Source organism: Poecile atricapillus, chromosome Z (genome assembly GCF_030490865.1).
Source record: "Poecile atricapillus isolate bPoeAtr1 chromosome Z, bPoeAtr1.hap1, whole genome shotgun sequence".
Lineage (NCBI taxonomy): Eukaryota > Metazoa > Chordata > Aves > Passeriformes > Paridae > Poecile > Poecile atricapillus.
Window position 1 is genome coordinate 121,323,720 of NC_081289.1, and position 21,345 is coordinate 121,345,064.

Consider the following 21,345-nt stretch of genomic DNA (forward strand, 5'->3'; position numbering starts at 1 on the left):
CCTGCAAGGGGCTGTCAGACTCTGGGTTTGCTGTGGCATTCAACCTAGTCCGCGCCCAGAGTCCTCCAGAAACCTCTGAGTGCATGACAAAGATTGGACAGTGAATTTCAGCATTACAGCATCATCTAGACAATGCAGATATAGGTTACAGACACCAGGAAGAGGTAACAACTGGTGCAAAAATCTTCCTTGTTGTTTACGTTAAGATAAACAATATCTTCATCATAATGACAATTCATTACTGATTCAAAAAGAACCATTCTGGAAACGTGATTAAAAGTTTCAGAACTCATGAGCTTTTTCCAGTTTTTATAAGCAATAAGAAATGCGTTTCAGTATCGACCACTGTTTGCACAATAAATTTAAATGCACAGGAATTATGAACAGAGAGAGGTGATAATAAACACACTCATGTATGTAAACTACAACTTATTTACACTAACTCTCTTCATGATGCTGTTTTTACATATATTTTAATGGATTGATTATTTAAATTATATCTATATATTTTTCAGTCAGCAAACATCACTATGAAGTTGCATACCACAGAGTAGTATAACAAAACTGTTATCTACACTTACCACATTGTATTTCTCCTGTTCTGTCTCCAAACCTGCCTCATCATTTTTATAGCAGTCATAACAATGACGTTTTGATTTCCCCTCTCCACAATTAAGAAAAAATAAATAAAATTTAAAATTAATTTGCAGGAGTGTCATAGGCTAGATTAGCTAATATAGGTTACAAAGAAGCAATGGCAGATCAACTAATGAAAAGTATCTTGTATATGCCAAAGAGATCAAATTTAGGTAACATAAAGAAATGAAAGCTACCACTTTCAAAACTACTCATTTCCCTTTCTGTGAAGGGAAATATGGGTAATAATAAGAATCTGAATACCCAAATACGTCCTTTTACCTCATTCTCTCAGAAAAAACAAAACCCATTCATGAATCCTATTTTCTGTAAATAAATAAATAAATAAATAGCATTCAACAGTTAATAGAATTAAAAATATCAGTGTCATACTATTTGAATTTATGATTTTTCTTTAAGACTAAGGGTAATCCTATGATTTATATTACAAATCTAACATACCAGTAACTTCAACAGTTTGAGTAGGAAGTACAGAGTCTACAGCACCATACGACTTCAGCAATTCTTTCATTTCTTCATTACAAGCTTGATTGAAAACGCTTTCTCCTGAACCATCCCTTTCATTGGGATTTGCTCCATGTTGCAGCAGAATCTTGACTGCCTATTATGCATTTTTGGTATTTGTACAGTGTTAATTCTTGTCGTGGATTTATTATATAACTATATGTATTATATCTAACATACATCACAAATAATACAGTTTCAAATAAGATACTCTACAATCGTTATACTTGCAATCCAAATTAAACAAAACAAATAATTGGATATTATCAACACATATTTCATTTAACATTTCTTACATTTTCCATTAAAATACACAAATAATTCACAAGTTTTCACAAAACGTTGTTTTTACAGTACTATTTTTTATGATTTTATGGTTATATAGAACAAAATTAAAAAACACCATGTATCTAAATTAAAAGAAGCTGGTTAATTGCATTAAGACCAAAGTGCAAAACAGAAGTGCATTTCTTTCTTCAATATTTCTTTTGGTTTCATGAATTGATGATTTTTTTCCTAATTCCAAAAAACTTGCAAGTTTGCTTAATTGCAAATGTGGAAATGAGATTAGTGGCATCAGTGGAATCACCTATTATGATTCCCTAAATTCAGATCATATGAAACTACTGATGGAATCAGGCATCCAGAGCTTGGATGGTAAAAGAATTTTCACATGTACGATTTCTCAGCTTTAGCATTTCTTCTTATTTCTTACACTCAGAGTGCAGTTAAGTAGGAAAATGCATCAGAACAGGAATGCTGACTTGAAGTTCAGGATGTTCTCTGTTGGTTTTCCCCCAAAATACTGAATAATACACTTATATCTTTGCAAGAACCCTACTGATAGCTTGGCTCCAAGCCTGTGAAATCGTCTCCTTTGTTTTACCCTTGCCCACAGAAAAAGGTAAATATGATGAAACATGAATTGTCCTGACAGAAATAGAAGAAGTATGTCTGAGCCAATCTGGCGTCACCTTTACACTTCAGTTCCTCAGAACTCACTCTGTCAAAAGAACATTTTATTTCTTTCTGTGCAGTGCTAGGCACCACAACTTAAGAAGAATGTGAAGGTTTCTGAATGTGTCCAGAGGAGGGCAACAAAGCTGGTGAGAGTGCTAGGAGACATGTCCTGTGAACCACTATAGACTTTGGGCTTGTCTAGTTTGGACAAAAGGAGACTGGGGGGTGACCTCACTGCTCTCTACAGCTCCCTGAGCATGGAAGTGGGGAGCAAGATACCCACCTTCTCTCCCTTGGGATCCAGTGATAGATAAGTAGGAATAGGTCTGTGCTAGAGGAGTTTCCTAGAGAGGTGGTCAATGTTCCAAGCCTGACAATGTTTAAGGAACATTTGGACAATGCTAACATGATTTAACTTCTGCTTGGCCTCAAAGGGCTCAGGCAGTTGGACTAGATGATCACTAGGTCAGTTCTAACTGAAATTGTCCATCTTCTAGAACCACAGAACGGTTTGAGTTGGAAGGGAGCAGTTAACAAAAACCTGTTTATTTTTAAATGACAGGCCCAGGATCTTTTCTTTACAATGAAGGTGAGACACTGGAACTGATTCCCCAAAGAAGTTGTGGTTACCTCATCTCAAGAAATGTTTGAAGTCTGGTAGGACAGGGCTTTGGGCAAGCTGAGCTAGTGAAAAAAATATCCCATCCATGACAGGGGGCTTTATGGCTGTGTGCTACTCTGCTCTCCTCCTTAAGCCACAACCACCCGGGGCAATGGTGATAGTTGCATCCAGTTTACTCTAGGCATTGGTGGGGGACAAAGGGCACTGTCAACAATGACCCAGGTGTCCTATTGGTATGCAAATATAACCATAAGTCAATCACCTTACTTCATACACAGTGCATTGCCCAGGGCCCCTTGAGGTCTCTCACACAGCAGTGGGCTGCACACCAGGACCTCCCCTTGAGTAGGGGCACCTCTCAGGGTTACTCCTTCAGACAGAGAAATTCCTTGCCACAACAGATTTTCAGTAATTGACACTAAGCTTAGAAATCTTAGCTAAGTGATGGAAAGGATTGACTGTGCACATGTAGTCCTTTAGACATAAACTGCTGAATCTGGGATGAAGTCTGCATCTAGCTTTCTGAGAAGGAGTTTAGAAAGCAAGGGGGTGCTTCCTGAACATCATGACTCAACAGGAGGTCCCGCCTTACAGTTGAGACCCTGTTCTCTGTGCAGTAAACAGTAGAAATGTGTTAAACAACTATCACATTTGCCAGTGAACTTTGCTAACTCACCGTTTTATATCAATAAAGGGTATTATTGCTTCTCTCTTAAGTGTGAAGTGCACCACTCCCATCTGTGGCAGCACCGAACTATCAATAAATTGAGACTGCTCAACTTTAATATTATTATTGTGAAACCCAAATCTGACAAAGAACCACAGGGAGTTTCTGAATTTTTATGATTTCTCTGCTGTATTAAAGAAGTCAATTAACTGGACAATTTCAACTGTCACTATTGAAGAATACTTTTCTCTAATTTTGATCACTTTAAAGAATACTGGTTTATCTCCTAAATGCAAACCTAGACTAAAATTGTGTTAGTAACTTTAATGAAATGGGGATTTTGCTTTGCTGACCCTCTGTTGGAAATTTGTGTTAGGAAATCATATGTAAAAGAAAAATATACCTCCAAATAATTGCCAGAAACAGCATCGTGTATTGGTAGTACACCATAGAGGCTTCTGCTGTTAACATCAGCACCTGCTTTCAGTAGTTCTAAGATCACATCAGTAAATCCTCTATTGGAGGCTTCATGAATTGCTGTCCAACCTAACAAAAGCCAGATAACATACAGTATGCATCTGATTTGGAAAGTTCCACAAAAGTCACTAACTAGTAACTCTACATTTTGCTGCATTTAAGATAAACCTTACACATATAATCACCTTGAAATGCCAAGGTAAACTATTTTGTGTGTAATTCAGTGTACTTCAAAGAAAAACACACCCAGTATTAAGCAGAAAAACACTGTTCTTTTTTACTGCAGTACTAAAAATAATGGAAGAAAAGAAACATTGGAGTAGAAAAACTCTAAGAACTAAGGAACACAATATTAATAATCTGATTTCTAATACCATTAGCATTTTGTAATATCAAGTCTGCCAGACATCCATTTTGAGACTATGAAAACAAGTTATATATTTAGGCAGGAAAACGGAAAACCTAATCTTGTCTTCTGGTTTTTGTTCTTATTTCCAAAGGAAATAAGACCTGCCTGAATGTGCTTCACACATGCATATACTGATGTGCATAAGCTCCACCAAACTTTCAAGTTCATTTCTGAACACATCTCTGAAAATGTGCTCTTCACTAGAGTAACCAGACCCTGCTGAGAAATAGTCTGCATTACCTCCAAGCTGACATGAAAAACATGTATTCATTCAGTGTGCTTGCATTTGTTTAATCTTTTCCCTCTCAAAATTTTAGGCCAAGAATCTGTAATTTTATTAAAATGAGGCATATTATACAGAAATGCCTATACTACAGATTATGTAAAATTGTAATTTATTATATAAACATGTCTATACTACAGATTATGTAAAATTGTAGTATAAAACAAGTCTGTAAGAGAGTAATTTTCAAACCTGCATAATCCTGTTCATTGACACAAATTCCAGATGATATTAGAGTCTTCACCAAAGACAGATCTCCTCTCTTAGCAGCAATATGCAGCTGAGTCTCCCCTTTTGCATTTCTCCTAATTTTCATCTTTCTCTGAGGTCTTGTCTTACAGGTACCACGTACAGTTTCTTCCCTGGTAGATTCTAATCAGATATTTGGGGCTTATTAGAATTTTTTTTCAAAGAATGCTAAAGTATAAACAGAAAATTAAACTTCATAATTAATTTGAATTACTGTAAATGTGTGTACTAGTGTTGCTTTAATTATTCAATAACACTAACTGGCTATAGCAAAAAATTAAAAGTTACTGTAGAAGGTCCTCTGTAACATGTCTGATAACAAGCAGATCCAATACTTAAGAATTTCCAGGTCAAATCTGGACAGTTCAACAAAGGTTCAACAAATCAGGAAGCCACAAGAAAGGTAACAAGGTTGAAATTTTATACTGTATAGAGGTAGGGAATATGTTAGGTTTCTCCATGGACTGCTTTCAGGTTACCAGGTTGCTAAATATATAAACTATACACATAAAGATATTCTAAAAACTATTAAACAGTGGAGACTTGAGCACCACTCCTTATTAGTTCCTAATTATGTATCAGAAAAAAGACAGATATATGATATATACCTATATATATATTTGTGTATATATATATACAACTCAATGAATATATATATATATGTATATATACACACAGGTTTTTTTAATAGCTGTGATGTGAAAAACTACTGTAGACTGATTACAAGTCTTTGAGTAATGTTTACTGGCATAGATAATTTGTCATTTAAACCTGTGCACAACCATAATTGCAAATATATTTAATCCTTATTGGTTCACAAAGGAAACACCATTAACTCTATTGTTATCGTGTGGTCATCAGAGAGGTTCTAATTCTGAAGCTTCAGTTAACAGATCTACTAAATTCTAAGAGATACAACAGTAAAAAGGGATTAACGAAGTACTTACTATGTGTCTAGAATAACAATGGCCCCCTCCTGGAACTACAACCAAAGAGGCAGGATATATAAACCTTCTAAAGCTCTATCATCCATGCTAACTTTTTTTAAACTCCTGTTTCTTTTATTACAATATCATAATAATCAGTTATTTTTTGAAAGTTTATGGGGTTGTTTCTCTGATTTCGTGAAAATATGTAATTTATTCAAAGAACACAGAAGTGTAAGGTTTTAAATGTGCATTCTGCAACTCTTATCTATGTTTTTTTCCTTTCTTTTATTCCTATGAACAATTAGTTGCTGCATCTTCCTCGTCCCATCAAATAAGCTCTCAAATATTTTCAGTCAGCATTATCCATTAGTATCAAACATCTTCTGTACTTGACAGCTGTGTTTCTTCAGGCACCTCCTGCCTCCTGGAAAATTGGCTTTTCCAATGTTTTCTTCAAAATAAACTAAGGAGCTTGTCATACAAGACTATTTGGAAGAACATGAAAGACAGACTGAAATGATACTAGCGACAGACATACAGTGAGGATATACCCATACTGGTTTTAAATGAGCTTGCTCACTGTAGACTGCTCAAACCTGTGAGAAAGCATTCAGGCAGCCCTCTCTGCACTGATGCTGCTTGGCCTACACTGTATTGGCAGCAAGAAAAACTCAAAAGCTCTTTTTTCAAATGAAAACTTGAGATTCTAGAGCACACAAAGGCATCACATCATTAAAAAACTCCTCCAATCTGAGACCTACTTTACCATAAGATAATGTATTGTCTTTTGTCTAAAAGCTTCTGAGTCTGAACTCCCAAAGCAATCATCTGCTTTCTGACTCTTCCTTTTCCACCCTTTTGATTCATGGGAGAATGTCCTAGGGACTTTTTAGAGACATTGAAGAAAAAAAAAGGCGCACAACAGCCCATTAAGCTAATGAACCTTAGCAATATTGGCTGCAAGTGAAGAGAAGTAATTGCAAAGTTTTCCAGTTAAATTGTCATGCACAACAGTTTGCTTCACGGCTGTTGGGAAACATTTGCAAAAGCATGATGGGACATTGGTCTGTGAATCCCAAAATACTGGTTCTCTGTGGGATGTACTGCCAGGTGGGTCATGAGAAGGAAAGATCCAGATCTTGGCAAATACAAAGTCCAGTCAGCAGAGTACAAAGATAAAATGAAGAGATTACCATAACCAGCAGTCAGGTTGGATTAGGCTGACATACCTCAGCAACTTCAAGGACATTGTCCTTCAAAACCTCCACATGGGTCTATGAGCAATTATTTCCACAGGTTGAACTATAAGAAAAGAAGCAAGCTGTTTGTTCTTTCCTTCTGTATAAGCAGAATGGAAATGTTGGGAGCCTAGTAAGTGACTGACTGTAGATGAAAGTGACACTGTGTCAATTGTTAAGAAAATATTTTTATTCAAAAATAGAATAATGTAAGGAAGACCAGTAGGACATAGAAACAATCAGATGGGATAAAAAGTTCAGTTAATGATGAAAAAGTGTAGGAGAGCAAAAAATCTGAAAACCCCACAAGTCAGAAAACATCATCCCATTTTCTACTTTATTTCTACAGTAATCTGAATGCCATTGTCCTGGACTCCAAATTTATTAAGGTCTTCAACTGTACAAAGGGCTATACTTTTTTGCACCACCTCTGAAATGGCATCCCTCTCCTGATATGAAGGGAATAATTAATTCTATCGAATAAACATTACCTGAAGAATCTCTTATGAGGAAAAAAGTAGGCTGGGACATGCTATCCCAGAGAAGACCAAAATATACAACACATTAGAAACAAAGCTTTTTAAAATCTTAGCAGCACAAATAGGAGGCAAAGAAAGTTTTAAGAGGGGAGGAATCCTATCAGAACTACAGGTTTTGCTTTTAGCAAGTCTTCAATACCATGGTTCTCTGGTTCCAGAAAAAAAACAAAGTACACACAATGAGTGCCAGCCTTATCAAAAAATCAGTAAGTGAAAATATTTAGAGGTTAAGATGAGTTGGAGCAGGGCTCTATTATGATGGTAAGGCTACATGATAAATGAAAATCTTAGACATGGGATGAAAATGTCGAACACAACCTGCATGTGCAGGCAGAAGAGAACACAGCTACTGGAGGATGCTACATCCTTATTCTCATGGAAGTAGGTTTGTATCTATACTACAGCTAATCCAAAGGTAGAAGTACAATCAGTCTGTGCTGATTTGTGCCTGATGCACATTTGTGCCTGTTCTATGTATTATCATATTGTATAAAATATAAGTGGATTTTTGTGTGCCAAATATACAGAAAGCCATGTTCTTTGACCTGTGACATGTAAAACAGTTAACTAATGACCAATTTAATGTTATTTTAAACTGGTCTTTATGTAAAATACTTAAGTAAGGATAAGCTTGAAGCTCTCACTTATGATTCTGCATCTCCTCAACCTCAATGCTGAAAGACTAATGAATGTAACATAAACAAAATGTGCATTCTGTAAAATGGAGCACAGATATTTCTGGAACTATTTAGGTATTCACTAGAATATTTGCTCAACATGCTATTTCTTGTAAAACTTTCCCTCACACATTTCAAAAAGCCCTCCTCATGTACCCTTGGAAAAAAACTCCACTGGTTTATAAACTATTAACTTTTCACCTGACTTCTTAGAAGTTTGCTGCTCTGATGCTTGACTCAATTGTGATTGATTAGACGAAAGCTTGTTCTTGCTGCTACCAGAATATGGGGCTGCCTTCGCTTTTTGGCTTGTTGCCTGGGGATTTGCACATGCTGGCTCTGACTCCTCTGTCTGTAAGGACAGAACAAACACAGAGAGAGTTTTAAACTTAGGACTGATCCATTAGTTTTATTTCCATTAACATCAGATGACACTTGATTTGTCAAGTTTTGCAAAAAATCATTCTGAAGGTGTTCAGTATTTAGACTCCTGTCACTCCAACTACTGCTGTTACTCTGCATGAGACTATGTTGATCCCTGTCAAGTCCTGTTGTAACTTTAAAACAGATACATTGTGAGAGGAAGTCAGAGCAAATCAGTATTGACTGAGACTCAAGTGCTCTTAAGCAGGCAGTCTGAGAATGTTGTGCACACACTTTTTCTCCAGAAACCATGGATATGAGACAACACAAATTGGTGATCTCCTTCGTTTTACAAAGAAGTTGCTGAGCTTCCACCAGTGCTGACCTTTTCTTGTGCAAATGAATTTTCACTGTACCATTGCTGAATTACATTCCTGTTGCAATACCACCTGACAGCTCAGTTTCCCTACAACAATAAGTAAGATGCTACAATTATGAACAGATACAGTAATAGTTTTGCCCATTTCATTAGGTCCATCATGAGGGAAATACGTTTTCTGTAAAGCTCCGTTGATTGCAAGTGGGACTAAACTTGAGGTCTGTATAACATGAAATATTATTTCTGAATAGTTTTACTTTCCTTTACAGCCTCTGCTATAAGAATAGCCTTTTTTGAACTTGGTCTTTTTTTTTTTTTTTTTTTGCCTTCAGAGAAAGGTTCCTGTGTTTTTAGCCAAATTTTTTTTCTGCTTTATTCATGTTTAGCAAAACTTCCTTTGAGGCTCCAGTAGTATCATGTTGAAGTACACTTGCATATGTTTCTATCTCCAAAACAGGCCATATAATTAACTTCATTTTCTGATAAATTCTTTTATTATATACTAAAAGAAAACAGTGCTGCCATAAAATAAATTGATTTCCTCTGTGCTGCTTTTTTTTGCAGGACCAAGAAATTAAGGAACTAAGAAATATGTGTTTAATAATGTAAAAATTCATGGGGAAATAAACAATAAATATTATTGAATTTATTATTCATATTTATTTTTGAAAATTGAATGAGTTAATGATTTGCCTTTAAAACTGTCTTGCTTCTGCGGTCATAAACCAGAGCTTTAGTTTCATATTTCTGATAAGCCAGTCTGCAATTATTCCAGGAAATTACAAAGAAGGGTAAATAACACATCAAAAACACACAGAATTAACTCACAGTAATCTCAAAATACAGCTGGTACAAAGGCCAGTGACTAACTAGCATTATCCTTCTGACTACCTTATATCTGGAGACAGAACCATGACACACACTGCAACATCTAACACAACTACTGAAATTACCAGTTACAAATCTACAGTAATAGGTTTATGTAATTAAATGCTTACAGCACCATCTTTATCAATCATTTAATGTTTTAAAATATGATCTAAGAATATACACCACAGATGCTGTTACACCGTAACATTTCAGAGGACACATAGACTGCACAACTGTGATCAATAAGGACAGTTATCATCACCACATAAAACTTCAAAAGCTCTAAAAGCTACATCTATGCACACTACATTCTACATCTCAGATATTATCTGTTATCACTGTTGAAAGGAAGAAAACAGAGGGAGAAAATGCAGCTCTTAATGCTAAAAGCTGTTGTTCTATACACAAACACTGACCTAAGTGACTGATCATGGTGTGTTGTCTTCACATGAGGCATCAGCTCCCTCATCCTGCTGAAACCTCACAGCATAATTGTGCAACCCAAACCTTTCCTCTAAAAACCCAACACAACTTACTCTACACAGAGGCAAGACATAATTGTTTTACTGCTACAAGCCAGGAAAAAAATGGCAGTTTCAGTAAAGTTTCTGCATGTACAGTCACTGACGTGCCATGCTTTCTGTAATTAGCTCTGCAGCATTTGCAAAAACAGAAAGAACCACCATCCAGGAGACACCTGCCTCTGTCTTGCATCCTCATGAGGCTGTACCTTATCCCAAGTACTAATAAGGATGAGACTAACATTGATGATCATTCTCAGTCCCTACTGGATATATCTAGCACATTGTGTGCTGGAATTGAAATATACTTCAGAAACAGTCATCTGCTTTAGATTACTGAAGACTGTCAGCAAGCCCTCGATAGTTTATGATCAAATCAAATTTTTTTGTAAAGATGTACCTGGTGCTGGTTTGTATCTTCTACACACTGAGTATTTAACATGTTCTTTGAAACACTTCCACCTGAAATGAAAATGAAAGACAGAAGGCAACCAGAATTGAAAAGAGATCATAATTTATTTTACAAATAAACCATCTTATGTCTACAATATTTCATGTAATATTACTTAAAATTTAGCTTTCAAGAAAAATTATCAAACCAATAAGGGTTTTATTGGAATCTAAAACATATCAATATATAAAATACTTATCAAATTTTGGAGTCTAATCTTTATTGCAAGTAGTATCTTGTTTAAACCAGGTTTGGTGAGAGTAAAGAATGGCATCATACTTTCAATTTTTCTTGATGATTAGTGACCTGAGCAATTCTTTCTGAAACTTACTGTAACCCTTGCTCCTCTCTTCAAGTGTGCTTCAAGATACCCAAGGAATCCTAGAGCAGCAGGCTGAGAGCCCTCATTAGCACCCCATCCCTTTTTATCTTCATGTCTCCTTACAGCTTCTCATGGGCTAGTCTGATATTATCTCAGTCTCCCCTCATGTCTAGTTTAGAGCTTTGTCAATGAGCCCTGCTAACTTATGAGCAAAGACCCTCTTCCTTCTCTAAGAAAGGTGAATGCCATCTGACACCAGAAGGCCTGAGGACATCCAGACCATCCCTTTACTGAAAAACCCAGAATTGTGGCAGTAACATTAGCTACAGAGTCATGCATTAATAGACTAGGTTTGTCTGCTTCATCCAATGTCCCTGCCCACAACTGTAAGAAGAGGGGAAAAAACTACCTGTCTAGCAGATTCCCTTACCAACTATCCTAAGGCCCTGAGGTTTCTTTTGATTATCCCTGGACTACATGTTACAGCTTTATTGCCACCCACTGTGAAAAAGCAGTAACAGATAATAGTCTGAGGGACTGGTACTCCTTCTGACTTAAACATACTACAGCCCACACTGGCCCATGGGTATCCATGGTCTTAATCCTAGCTCTAATCAAGGCTTACCTTGTACCTGCTTCTGATCAAACAGCCTGCTCCAAAGTTTCTTCACAACTTAGTTCCCCAGACTGTACAAGGCCAAACTCTCTCCTTAGCCAATCACTAGCTCTAATCCAACTTTCTCCTTAGGAACTCACTAGCTGTTACCTACAGTAGTATTTTCCTGTACTGAGCCCTAAAACCAATTAAGACTTGGCAACCCCTAAGATCTAGATCTAATCCTAGTTTCCTATTTTTTATCTTATGGATCCTTCAAAATTCAGACATTATGACAGTTTAAAACCAAATTTTATCTCTACCTCTAAACCATACCTCATCCATCAGCAAGTCAATGCTACATCTTCCATTTAGATAGACAACTATTGTGTTTCACATCTTCATTTCAAATTAAAAGGTAACTCCAGCCCAAAAAACAGCTGGACATCATTATGCTTTATGCTTTGTCAATGTATAGCAACTGTGGAGGCTCAGGACTGCTCACTGGTAACTGAAGGCATCTGACAGTGAAGGCCACAGAGGTACTAGCAGTAGTTAAGGAAATATAATTCAACAGATGTTCTAAATTTCTCCATTTATCAGTGATGCTATGTTAGAGTAGTTATTTCCTACCTGCGACTGAGCATCTTCTGGATTTTGCTACATAACTTTTAAGAAGTTTCATCATAGATGGGTCAGAAGCTTCTTCTAATGCACACCTTCCCATCTGATCTTTTAATAAGGGATCAGCTCCATACCAAAGTAATAAGTTTGCTACCTAGAAAAATAAATTTTTCAGATAATTTCTTCTCTGACAGTATATTTCAGAATCCTTATACAGGCTTCTCTCTCTGGTACTTGACTATACAAGCAAAAAATCAAATCCCTCTTTATTCTAGTTCATATGCACCAAGCATTCCCCTAGATGCATCATTATCCTATAGCCTTATTCTTTTTATAAATTGTTCCAGTTATTAACCTGATCCATTGAAACAAGGTCTCTGAAAATGCAGGGTAGGATTCATCCTCCCATAGCTCTTAATTGGCAGAAAATAACAGGTGATTTTATGGTTCAGGTCAACTTATCCATCTAAGATATCTACTTTAGGGGAAAATAAATTGTGCTCTAGATGTGTCTATTGTGAATCCTGTGACTGCAAGGGAAGTTTTGACAGGTATTTCTGGTGTACAACATATATCTGCTCAAATGAAACACATTCAGATGGGTTTTGCTACCAACATTACCATTTTTGTACAAATATAAAGCTTGAATTAGTTGTTATTCAATAAATTACCACTTCAGCAAAATGTTCCATCAACCTTTGCAAAATACTTTTTTAAGACATGGGAAAATTTACAGTCTGATTACTTAATTTCTGTGGGTAACTCTGCAATCTTATTCCAGCATTAGTGTGATTGTACTTGTACCTCTGCATTTCTTTCTTCAACATCTGTTATCATTTCAGACTGAAACTGACACACATCCTTAACCTGCGTGTTCAAGTCCCTCATTCCATCTAACCAGATTGCTAATGAGAAAATTGTTAATGAAGTGAATGATTATTCACTTGTTTATTGCTAATGAGAAAATTGTTAATGAAGTGAATTGTTAATTGTGAATGATTTCCTAATTCATACATTCTTCTAACAACAGAGTAAAATAAAAAGCATCCAGCTAGCAGCAAAAACCTTTTTGTGTTTCACAAGTTGTCCTGTGTCTTTAGATTTTGTCAACCAGTAATGTTGAGAGCACTTCTTCCCTAACATGATCATTGAGAGCATCACCATAAATGTAAGCTCTCCACTTTAACTGGACTACTAGAAAATCTTTCCTATACGTGCCATTTTTTCTGAAAGAAATTGATTTTGCATATTGCTAGTACAGAAAATTATAGAATAGTTAAAAGTCAGGTTTCCAATCTACAGTAATAACTTCACACAGAGAAGAAAGCTTTGAAAAACACAAATATTATATTCCTGGATAACATGTAACTGAAAGTCGTATTACTGAAAGTCCTATTACTGAATCATTATCACTATTTTGTTGCTAGTCAAAAATCAACAAAATTGAATCTGACAGACTAATACAGTAAGACAATTTCACTACTACTGAGAAAAAAGAGCAATTAGTAAATATAGCACCACCATAGTACCATTCTTTCTGAATATACCAGCTTGCATAACTTTAACTCATCTCTGTGCTGAACGATCTTGCTGTGCCTCAAGTGACATAGTTGAGATCAGTGTTCTTCCAATATCACTCAAGTTGCAGGCCTTTAACTATTACTTGCAGAGATGTAGAGTCCTTCATCCACAATCATGGACATGGGTGTCTTAGGCACAGTCACAAAACTCAGAAATATTTCGTGAACCTGCAACAGTCTGTGTTACAGAAGCTGCAATTTATTCCTGGGGCTCTCAAGTCTCAGAAAAAATTATTAACCAGAAGTCCACCTTTCCTCTTTGCTCCAGAGAGACTTTTCCAGGAGAAACAGAGTAAGTCTCATATTAGTTGTGAAAAAGATCAAATGTTAAGCAACAAAACTTATTAGCCACCCGCCAAAAAAAGCCCTTTAAAATCTTGGGAATCAGTAAGAACTCTGCAGCATATATGCAGGTTTACAGGAAAAAAAAATGCCAGCAGATAAAAAGGGCACACAGAATTCCCACATAAATTTGGGCCACCCTAGGAACACGCACAGACAGGTGGAGGTGACCACTACCAGACTGAAAGATCTGTAATTCAGGCATGGGTTTATGAAACCACTACATTTATCATATAATTTCACCATTAATTCAAACTGTCTACTCAGTTAGTGTTCAGTTTAAGACCCTACAAAACACAAGGCTATTTCTTCTTAATTGTCCATGTTCTGTGTTAATACATGGGTGTGCATGACTGTGATGACACACCATATATCCATAGCTCCTAAATCATGAAAAAAATGTCATTAATAGTCCAGAAGACTGCTCAAGTCAGAAGTTATGCTGCAGGGTGATTACAAAATCAGTGAATGAAATAGTATTAAAGGGTAGCAATCTACTCCTCAATAGTACAGACATTGTCCAACACCGAAAAAATTTCTCCTTTGGGACAAATTTGTTAAGCATTGAGTGTTTGAATAAAAATCAGACAGAGAGGACTTGCAAACTCTTGAATCTAGAAAGACCAACCCCATACAAAAATATTATGTGACTTCCTGGACTCAACAACAATAATCTCTATTCCTAAATCATACTTTGTGTTCAATTTCGAATATACCTCATAATGGCCTTCTTTAACTGCATCTTGCAAGGGTGTTATTTGATCATTTTGTGTAGCATTAACATCAGCTCCTGCTTTCAAAAGCAGATTTGCTATTGTGTAAGAACCTTCCACACTTGCTATATGTAGTGCTGTCAAGCCTACAAAAAAGAAAAACATGTATTTCACATTTGAGTGAAAAAAATTCTCTAAATTTTGTCAGTTTTAGGTTGTCTATCTGATGAAGACTTCACAGAATATATTGAATTGGTAAAAATTGATGCTTTCCAGTAAGACGTATGAAGAAATGTTTATAAGAACATAACAAGGGTTGGGAGGTCTCATGCTTTTGACAAAATTTGCACCTACTGAGGAATGCTGCAGTAACAACATTACTTTTAGATTTAATAGTTCTGTTATGAAAGGAGAGAATAAAAATTATTCATTACATATTTTAGTAATTTCTTCTGGAGTAAAACACATACACTATTTTAAGGACAAGGTGATTTTTCACTGCACTCTCATATTTACATGGCTATGCTGAAGAGGGCAGGCAAGAAAGAAGTGACAAAAATAAGGACATGAATGATTTACTACCAAACAAAAATGTCTGTAAGACCATCCAAGAAGGGTTTGAGTGCTCAAATAAATGAAAAATCCCTAGTGAAATTCCATATTCACACCCAGGTATATGAAAAAACCCAAGATATCACAGGAATTCTACTCTATGAAGGATCTGTTTAGGAAAAATATGGAATGTAAGTCTTTGAACTGGTTTCAGCACAATCATGCAAGAGGTCCTTAAACATGCAGGGTGAGAGACATAAGGGAAAACCAGAGGATTTTCCACTTCCTAACTTCCAGATCTGAAACTAACATACCCCCCAGAAGATCACTTTGATGGATAGTCTTACTCTTCAACAGTTTTCCATTATCAGAAGGTTGTCAGGGCCTAATTCACATACTAAGTATGTGAATTAATAAGGCTTAATAAGATTGTTTCAGTCCCATTAAGCAAAATTATCTTAATTTAATGAGAAAAAGAAACTCCCAAGGCTCTTTTACACACAATCCTGTCCTGAATATTGTATATTCCTAGTAATCAGGTTTGTTATGAAATCTGTTAAGGAGATAACAAAAATTTGCATTTAGGGGAATGTATTGATTTCTCCCTCAGTAAAAAGTATCCTCTATCTGACCTAATAATAAGTCTTGAAAAAATTGCAAGTGCAACACATTAAATTAATAATCACTAGAGAATAGCAACATCAGTCTGCAAGGAGGCTGTGCATGCTCCATGTCAAGGACAAACAAGTTTCAATGCAACTGTTTCTCAGATGCCACAGGACACTGTGAGTCAAGGCTCAAACTTGGAGCACAAGACAGTATCTCTAATACACTGACCATATCCTACCTGCTGATGTACAGGAAATAAAAAGGAGAAAAAAAACCCCAAAACAAAACAAACAACAGAAGATCCCAAAAATTCAGTAAGGTACTGAAGCAGAGTACCACAGCATAGGAAAAAGGAAAAAATACTAGACTAAGATATGGATAACCACTGGGGGGAAGCTTTAAAGAACATAATATTCAGAACAATGACTCAAAGAGACCAAGATGAAAGTGCATGCTAAAATGGCACAAGCCTGTTAAGTCCACTTCTTTCTGATTACACCTGCCTCTTTGAAAACAAAAGAAGCAGGGCCAGGTCAACCTCTCATCTCTTCAAGGAGTGCAACTAAAAGATACTTTGTGCAGCTCTTCTCTTTTTGTACCAAAAAAACAGCAGCCAGAGTTTGGTGGATTAAAAAATGGTGGCCTAGCAAAATATGCAAAGGCAGAAAAAGGAAGCAGCTGTGACCCCGAAGTCTAAAACCACTGCACATTAGTACACTTGCCTACTGCGGTTGCAGCTGAACTCACACTATCAGCACTTCTCTGTTGTCAACACAGGGCTTTGAACCCCACCAACAAAATATTTCCTCATCTGCCTCCCGCACACATTAGTAGATACTAAAAGTAACTCTGTGAGCTCAAATGCCTGTGCTGTAAAAGTCTGAGATTTGCTGCTGACCCAATCTATCTCTCAATATATTCAGGAAGACAGAGAATTTCCACCTTAATTCTTGTCCATTATATGCCTGCATTATGCAATAGCCTATAATGTAGAATGTGGTCTTTTTCTTTCCCACAGGACAGTTGTGAAATCCTAGTTGCTAACACAATATGGAAAGACTGTAAAAATTAAGTTTTCTAGCAGAAGAGCCAGCTGTTTGAAACAATTTTTTTGTTATGGACATTTTTCAGAGACTAATGGATGAGACAGGGAAGTGCATATTAAGAACAGTCTTATATTTGAAACAATCAAGTAATAATTAAGGTGTAGTGAAGTCTTTGACACTGAGTAACACCCACGAAACTGGATAAGGCAAACTGCTTGAATCAAAGCATTAACAGATGGCTGGTCTTTGTCCATATTTTTTTTTTCCCTGCCCAAGACAAAGAAAGCATGGAAAATACTAAGTAATCACAACTTTAAAAAATCAAAACAGTGCTCAACTTCTCTCAAGATGTAAAGGGTAAAATCAAGGGTCCTGAAAAGTCACTTTGTAACTTTTTCAAGTGCTTAACTTGTCCCTCAAAATTTTCTTCTCCTGTATACTTTTATATTTAGACCTACATGTTTTCCCATGAACAAGTACTAAGTTAAACCAATAAAAATTTAATAATCAACTCACCAGTCACAAGCTTACAGTCTTGTCCACTGTACAAACTCATAATATAATCTTTTATTAGTTATAGGTAGGTACTTGTACTGAAAATAGTATTTTAGTACAATTGCAACTTACCAGCATAATCCTGAGCATTTACACTTCCACCAGCTTTTATTATCCTACGTACAAGGTTTATGTCTTGGTGAATAACAGCTCTATGCAGTAAGTTCTCACCATACACATTCCTCCTGTGGATTGTTGAAAGTGAAAGGGGGCGTGTTGGATTTACAGAACTCCTACCAAAGGCTTCTCGTCCTGAAAAATAATGTAAAAGATCTGTTGTACAGAGAAGTATCTTTTTGCTCTTATCTTGGCTTCAATTTATATCAAAGTTAGTAAATAAGCTTCCTGAAGAAGCAAACGTTTATTCAACCTAGTAAAAATTAAAATCTCAAAAAACATATCACAAATACGACAGTAATGCCATTTAATAAAAGATGTTATAATTCATTCCATAACAAAATCCCCAACTGATATTCAACACACAGAACTATGACTTTGTAGAAGTGTTTTAACTTCAGACTTCTTTTCTAATGACATTTTTGCAAGGTGCACTGCTTCCCAATGGATAATAAAACCACTGTTCTGCATTCAAATCATTATCAAGGTGACCATTTCAATAACTATTCAGTTATTCAGTAATTTCACCTTTCTTAAATTTATCCACCATTCATTTTACTCATCTATCTTTTAAAACCTCTGCTTTGTAAGGAAGTATGTACACTGGGATAGTGATTGAGATTAGCTCCCTCAGGTTATCTTTTCTCATTACTTCACAACTAGCTCAGTCATTTCTGCAATGAGTGAAAGGTGAATATGAGGTCTAAATGTAAAAAGTAAAATTCAAAAGAGACTGTTTTTAATATTTAGTTTAGTATTTTACAAAACAAACACTATCTCCCATTATGCAGTCATCACAGTTTTCAGCTTGGCTTAACTTATTTCCAATACACAGGTGAGCTGTTCCATACTTCACCAGCACTGCCATTCCAACATCCCTTAAAACAGTAGGGAAGAGCATCCTGGCTACTGCCTCTGACAAAAAAACAAGGAGGGAAGAAAGAAGGGAACAAAGAAACAGAAGAATTGCCTGAAGATAAACATAGTGCAGGCCTACACCACATCTACTGAATATTCTTAGGACAACAACCTATATACATTGCTCCTCTCCACAAGCTGTAGCAGGTAAGCCTCACAGGTCCTAGAACTCCACCCAGCTGCCAGTGATGACTGAAAAAACCTAGAAATGAAACAACTTTTGAAGCCGTATTAGTATAGGAGATAACACAAAGGCTGGTCTTTATTGGAGGCCTCTGGGGACATATTGAAAATGCCCACCCCACACGGGCTGAATACAATTTTATAAGTTTAGCAAATTAACTAACTGACAAAAATTCCCAATTAGAGACAGAAGTGGTGAGGTAATTCTCCCCTGGTTCAAACCTATTCTGAATCCTCTCCCTCAGATAGGAACAAAATTTTGTTTTTGCAAACGTGTCTCCAAGAGGTTGTTTCAACCTTGGTTCCCAGGAAGAACCAAGATAGGATAGGGGCCTTAGACGCCCAGCTTGGAGCTTCTGGAATGTGTTTTGTCTTTCCGCCTATCAGGACAGGGAAAAGGTAGAGAAATGTAGTAGGGCTAACTACGAATACAATAATGGGCTACACAGCTACAAATATATGTGTAAAGAACATACTGAATATATAAAAGCAAAAAAGGCAAAAATCAATTTGGCACCACCAGAAATAGACCTTAAAACCCACCGTTTTCTTCTAGAGCTGTAACTCACACAGCCTGATGTTTTGTGCATTGTGATACACTGTGAGCTTGGACTAATTCCAAACATTCTTAAATTCTTGACTCTGAGTAGATGTTTAGAATCTAATAGATAGGGGTTTCCCTCAGCTGAGCACACAGTTCCTCTCTGCTGTCCAGCCTTGTAAGACACCAATCATTTAAGACATGCAGTCAGAAGTCAGCGTTTGTCCAAACCAGCCAAGCAGTTCAAGAGGGGTTAAACTTCACAGACATAAACAGAATCATGTGCAGTTTTATGCTATACTTTCTCTCATTAAAATCTTCCTTGAAGGGATCTATTTCCAATTACTTCCACTTGCCTTCCCTAGAGCTTTCTGTGAGCCTGACCTTGTACAAAACAAGTGACACATGCAAACCCAAACCAAAACTTATCATGGGGCAGTTTTTTAGAGCGAGTTGCCAAACTAAGATGACTCATGGGCTCTTGACAGGTCTGATGTGAAAGGGAGGTGAACTTGCTAGATTGGTTTACCATGAAGCTATCTCTACAGGCAGTGGACTCTTTCTGTAGTAACCATGCTAAAGAATCTGTAACTTGTTTACTGAGTAGAAACTAGCAAGTCAATTTGAAATAGACGAGCAGCTAGTCATTCAACTTTAAATCTCATCAAAATGCTGCTTCCACTGTGAATAATGAAAATCCTGCAAAAGAGAATTAAATCCTGTTAACTGGAGCTGGACTTCTTTGTGGGTTTTAATTTATTTTATTCTTTTTTCATTTAAGCATCTTTGTGTAAGACGTTTAAATGACTGTAGGTAAATGGAAAAACCCAGTCTGAGTGGACTCAAAGAAAAAGAAATCCCAACAGATAAGACCTAATCTTAAAGATGCTGGAGTGAACATCTAAATGAGAAAATTCTTTATTGTCCCAAAAATTCCTCTGCAAGGTCAAAAATTTTTCCGCATGTACCTTCAAAGGGTGAAAACCAAAAATCTTTCTGTCCAACAAAGCATAGTGCAAATAAAAATACTCCAAAAATGTGCTTTGTGGTAGTAAAGGCCCTATAATCCTGTAGACAGGGTAACAACAGCAGGTACTCAAAATATAATAAACTGGTTTTTATAGGTCAGTTCTTGAGGATGGCACTGCTCTGATAATGATTTTGAACAGAACACTAAATGGTAGAAGGATAAATAAATATAGCTCAGGATCTACATTTTCAGTCTGCAAAAAAACAATTCTCTTCTCCTTTTCAGAACCATAATTTTTTCATATAAAACACTATAATAAAAATTGCATCCTGAAAAACATCTCATTATTCTTAAGGAGCTTATGAAAACAAGTTAACTGCTAGGTTGCTAATATAAGGGTTTTCAGAAGAAGGGAAATGATCAAAAACTTTCATTATTAAAATGAATGTTTATACCATATTTTTAAAAGAAAAGCATTCCAAATATATTGGAAAAATTATTAAATATATTTGATTCAGTACAGTTGCTCAAATAATAACCTGCATGATAACAACATAGAGTATCTTACTCCGTTTGTTGTCAATTCTCTTGCTCCTTCTCCTCTGATTAGCTTCTGCAAACTCATTCAGAATTATTTCTTGCCATATGATGGTTTCTAGATCCTGCTTGTCTTCAGAAGTAGATTTCTGAATTTTACTGACAAGAGATTTGCTTAGAATCAATGAGAATATTCTCTATATAAATCAGTGTTTACTGTAGAGCTAAGAATATGAATACATTTGATTTCAAAAGGAACTCTGTAATAGCAGGCTAACTCAGGTAGTACTAAGTAAGGAGTAAATCAGCAGAGAAACTAAATCTCAGATCTTTAAATAAAAGGTGA

At 36.2% G+C, this 21,345-nt stretch overlaps 1 protein-coding gene across 1 annotated transcript in view; it reads right to left on the minus strand.

Annotated features, from left to right (window-relative positions):
* ANKRD31 (ankyrin repeat domain 31) overlaps positions 1–21,345 on the minus strand; it is a 68,477-nt gene that overhangs the window by 32,363 nt on the left and 14,769 nt on the right. The window contains 11 exon segments of the mRNA XM_058825895.1: positions 582–664; positions 1,099–1,258; positions 3,814–3,956; positions 4,772–4,941; positions 8,150–8,171; positions 8,413–8,563; positions 10,745–10,806; positions 12,346–12,490; positions 14,975–15,117; positions 17,806–17,985; positions 21,031–21,173. Of these exon segments, the coding sequence (XP_058681878.1) occupies positions 582–664; positions 1,099–1,258; positions 3,814–3,956; positions 4,772–4,941; positions 8,150–8,171; positions 8,413–8,563; positions 10,745–10,806; positions 12,346–12,490; positions 14,975–15,117; positions 17,806–17,985; positions 21,031–21,173 (1,402 nt within the window).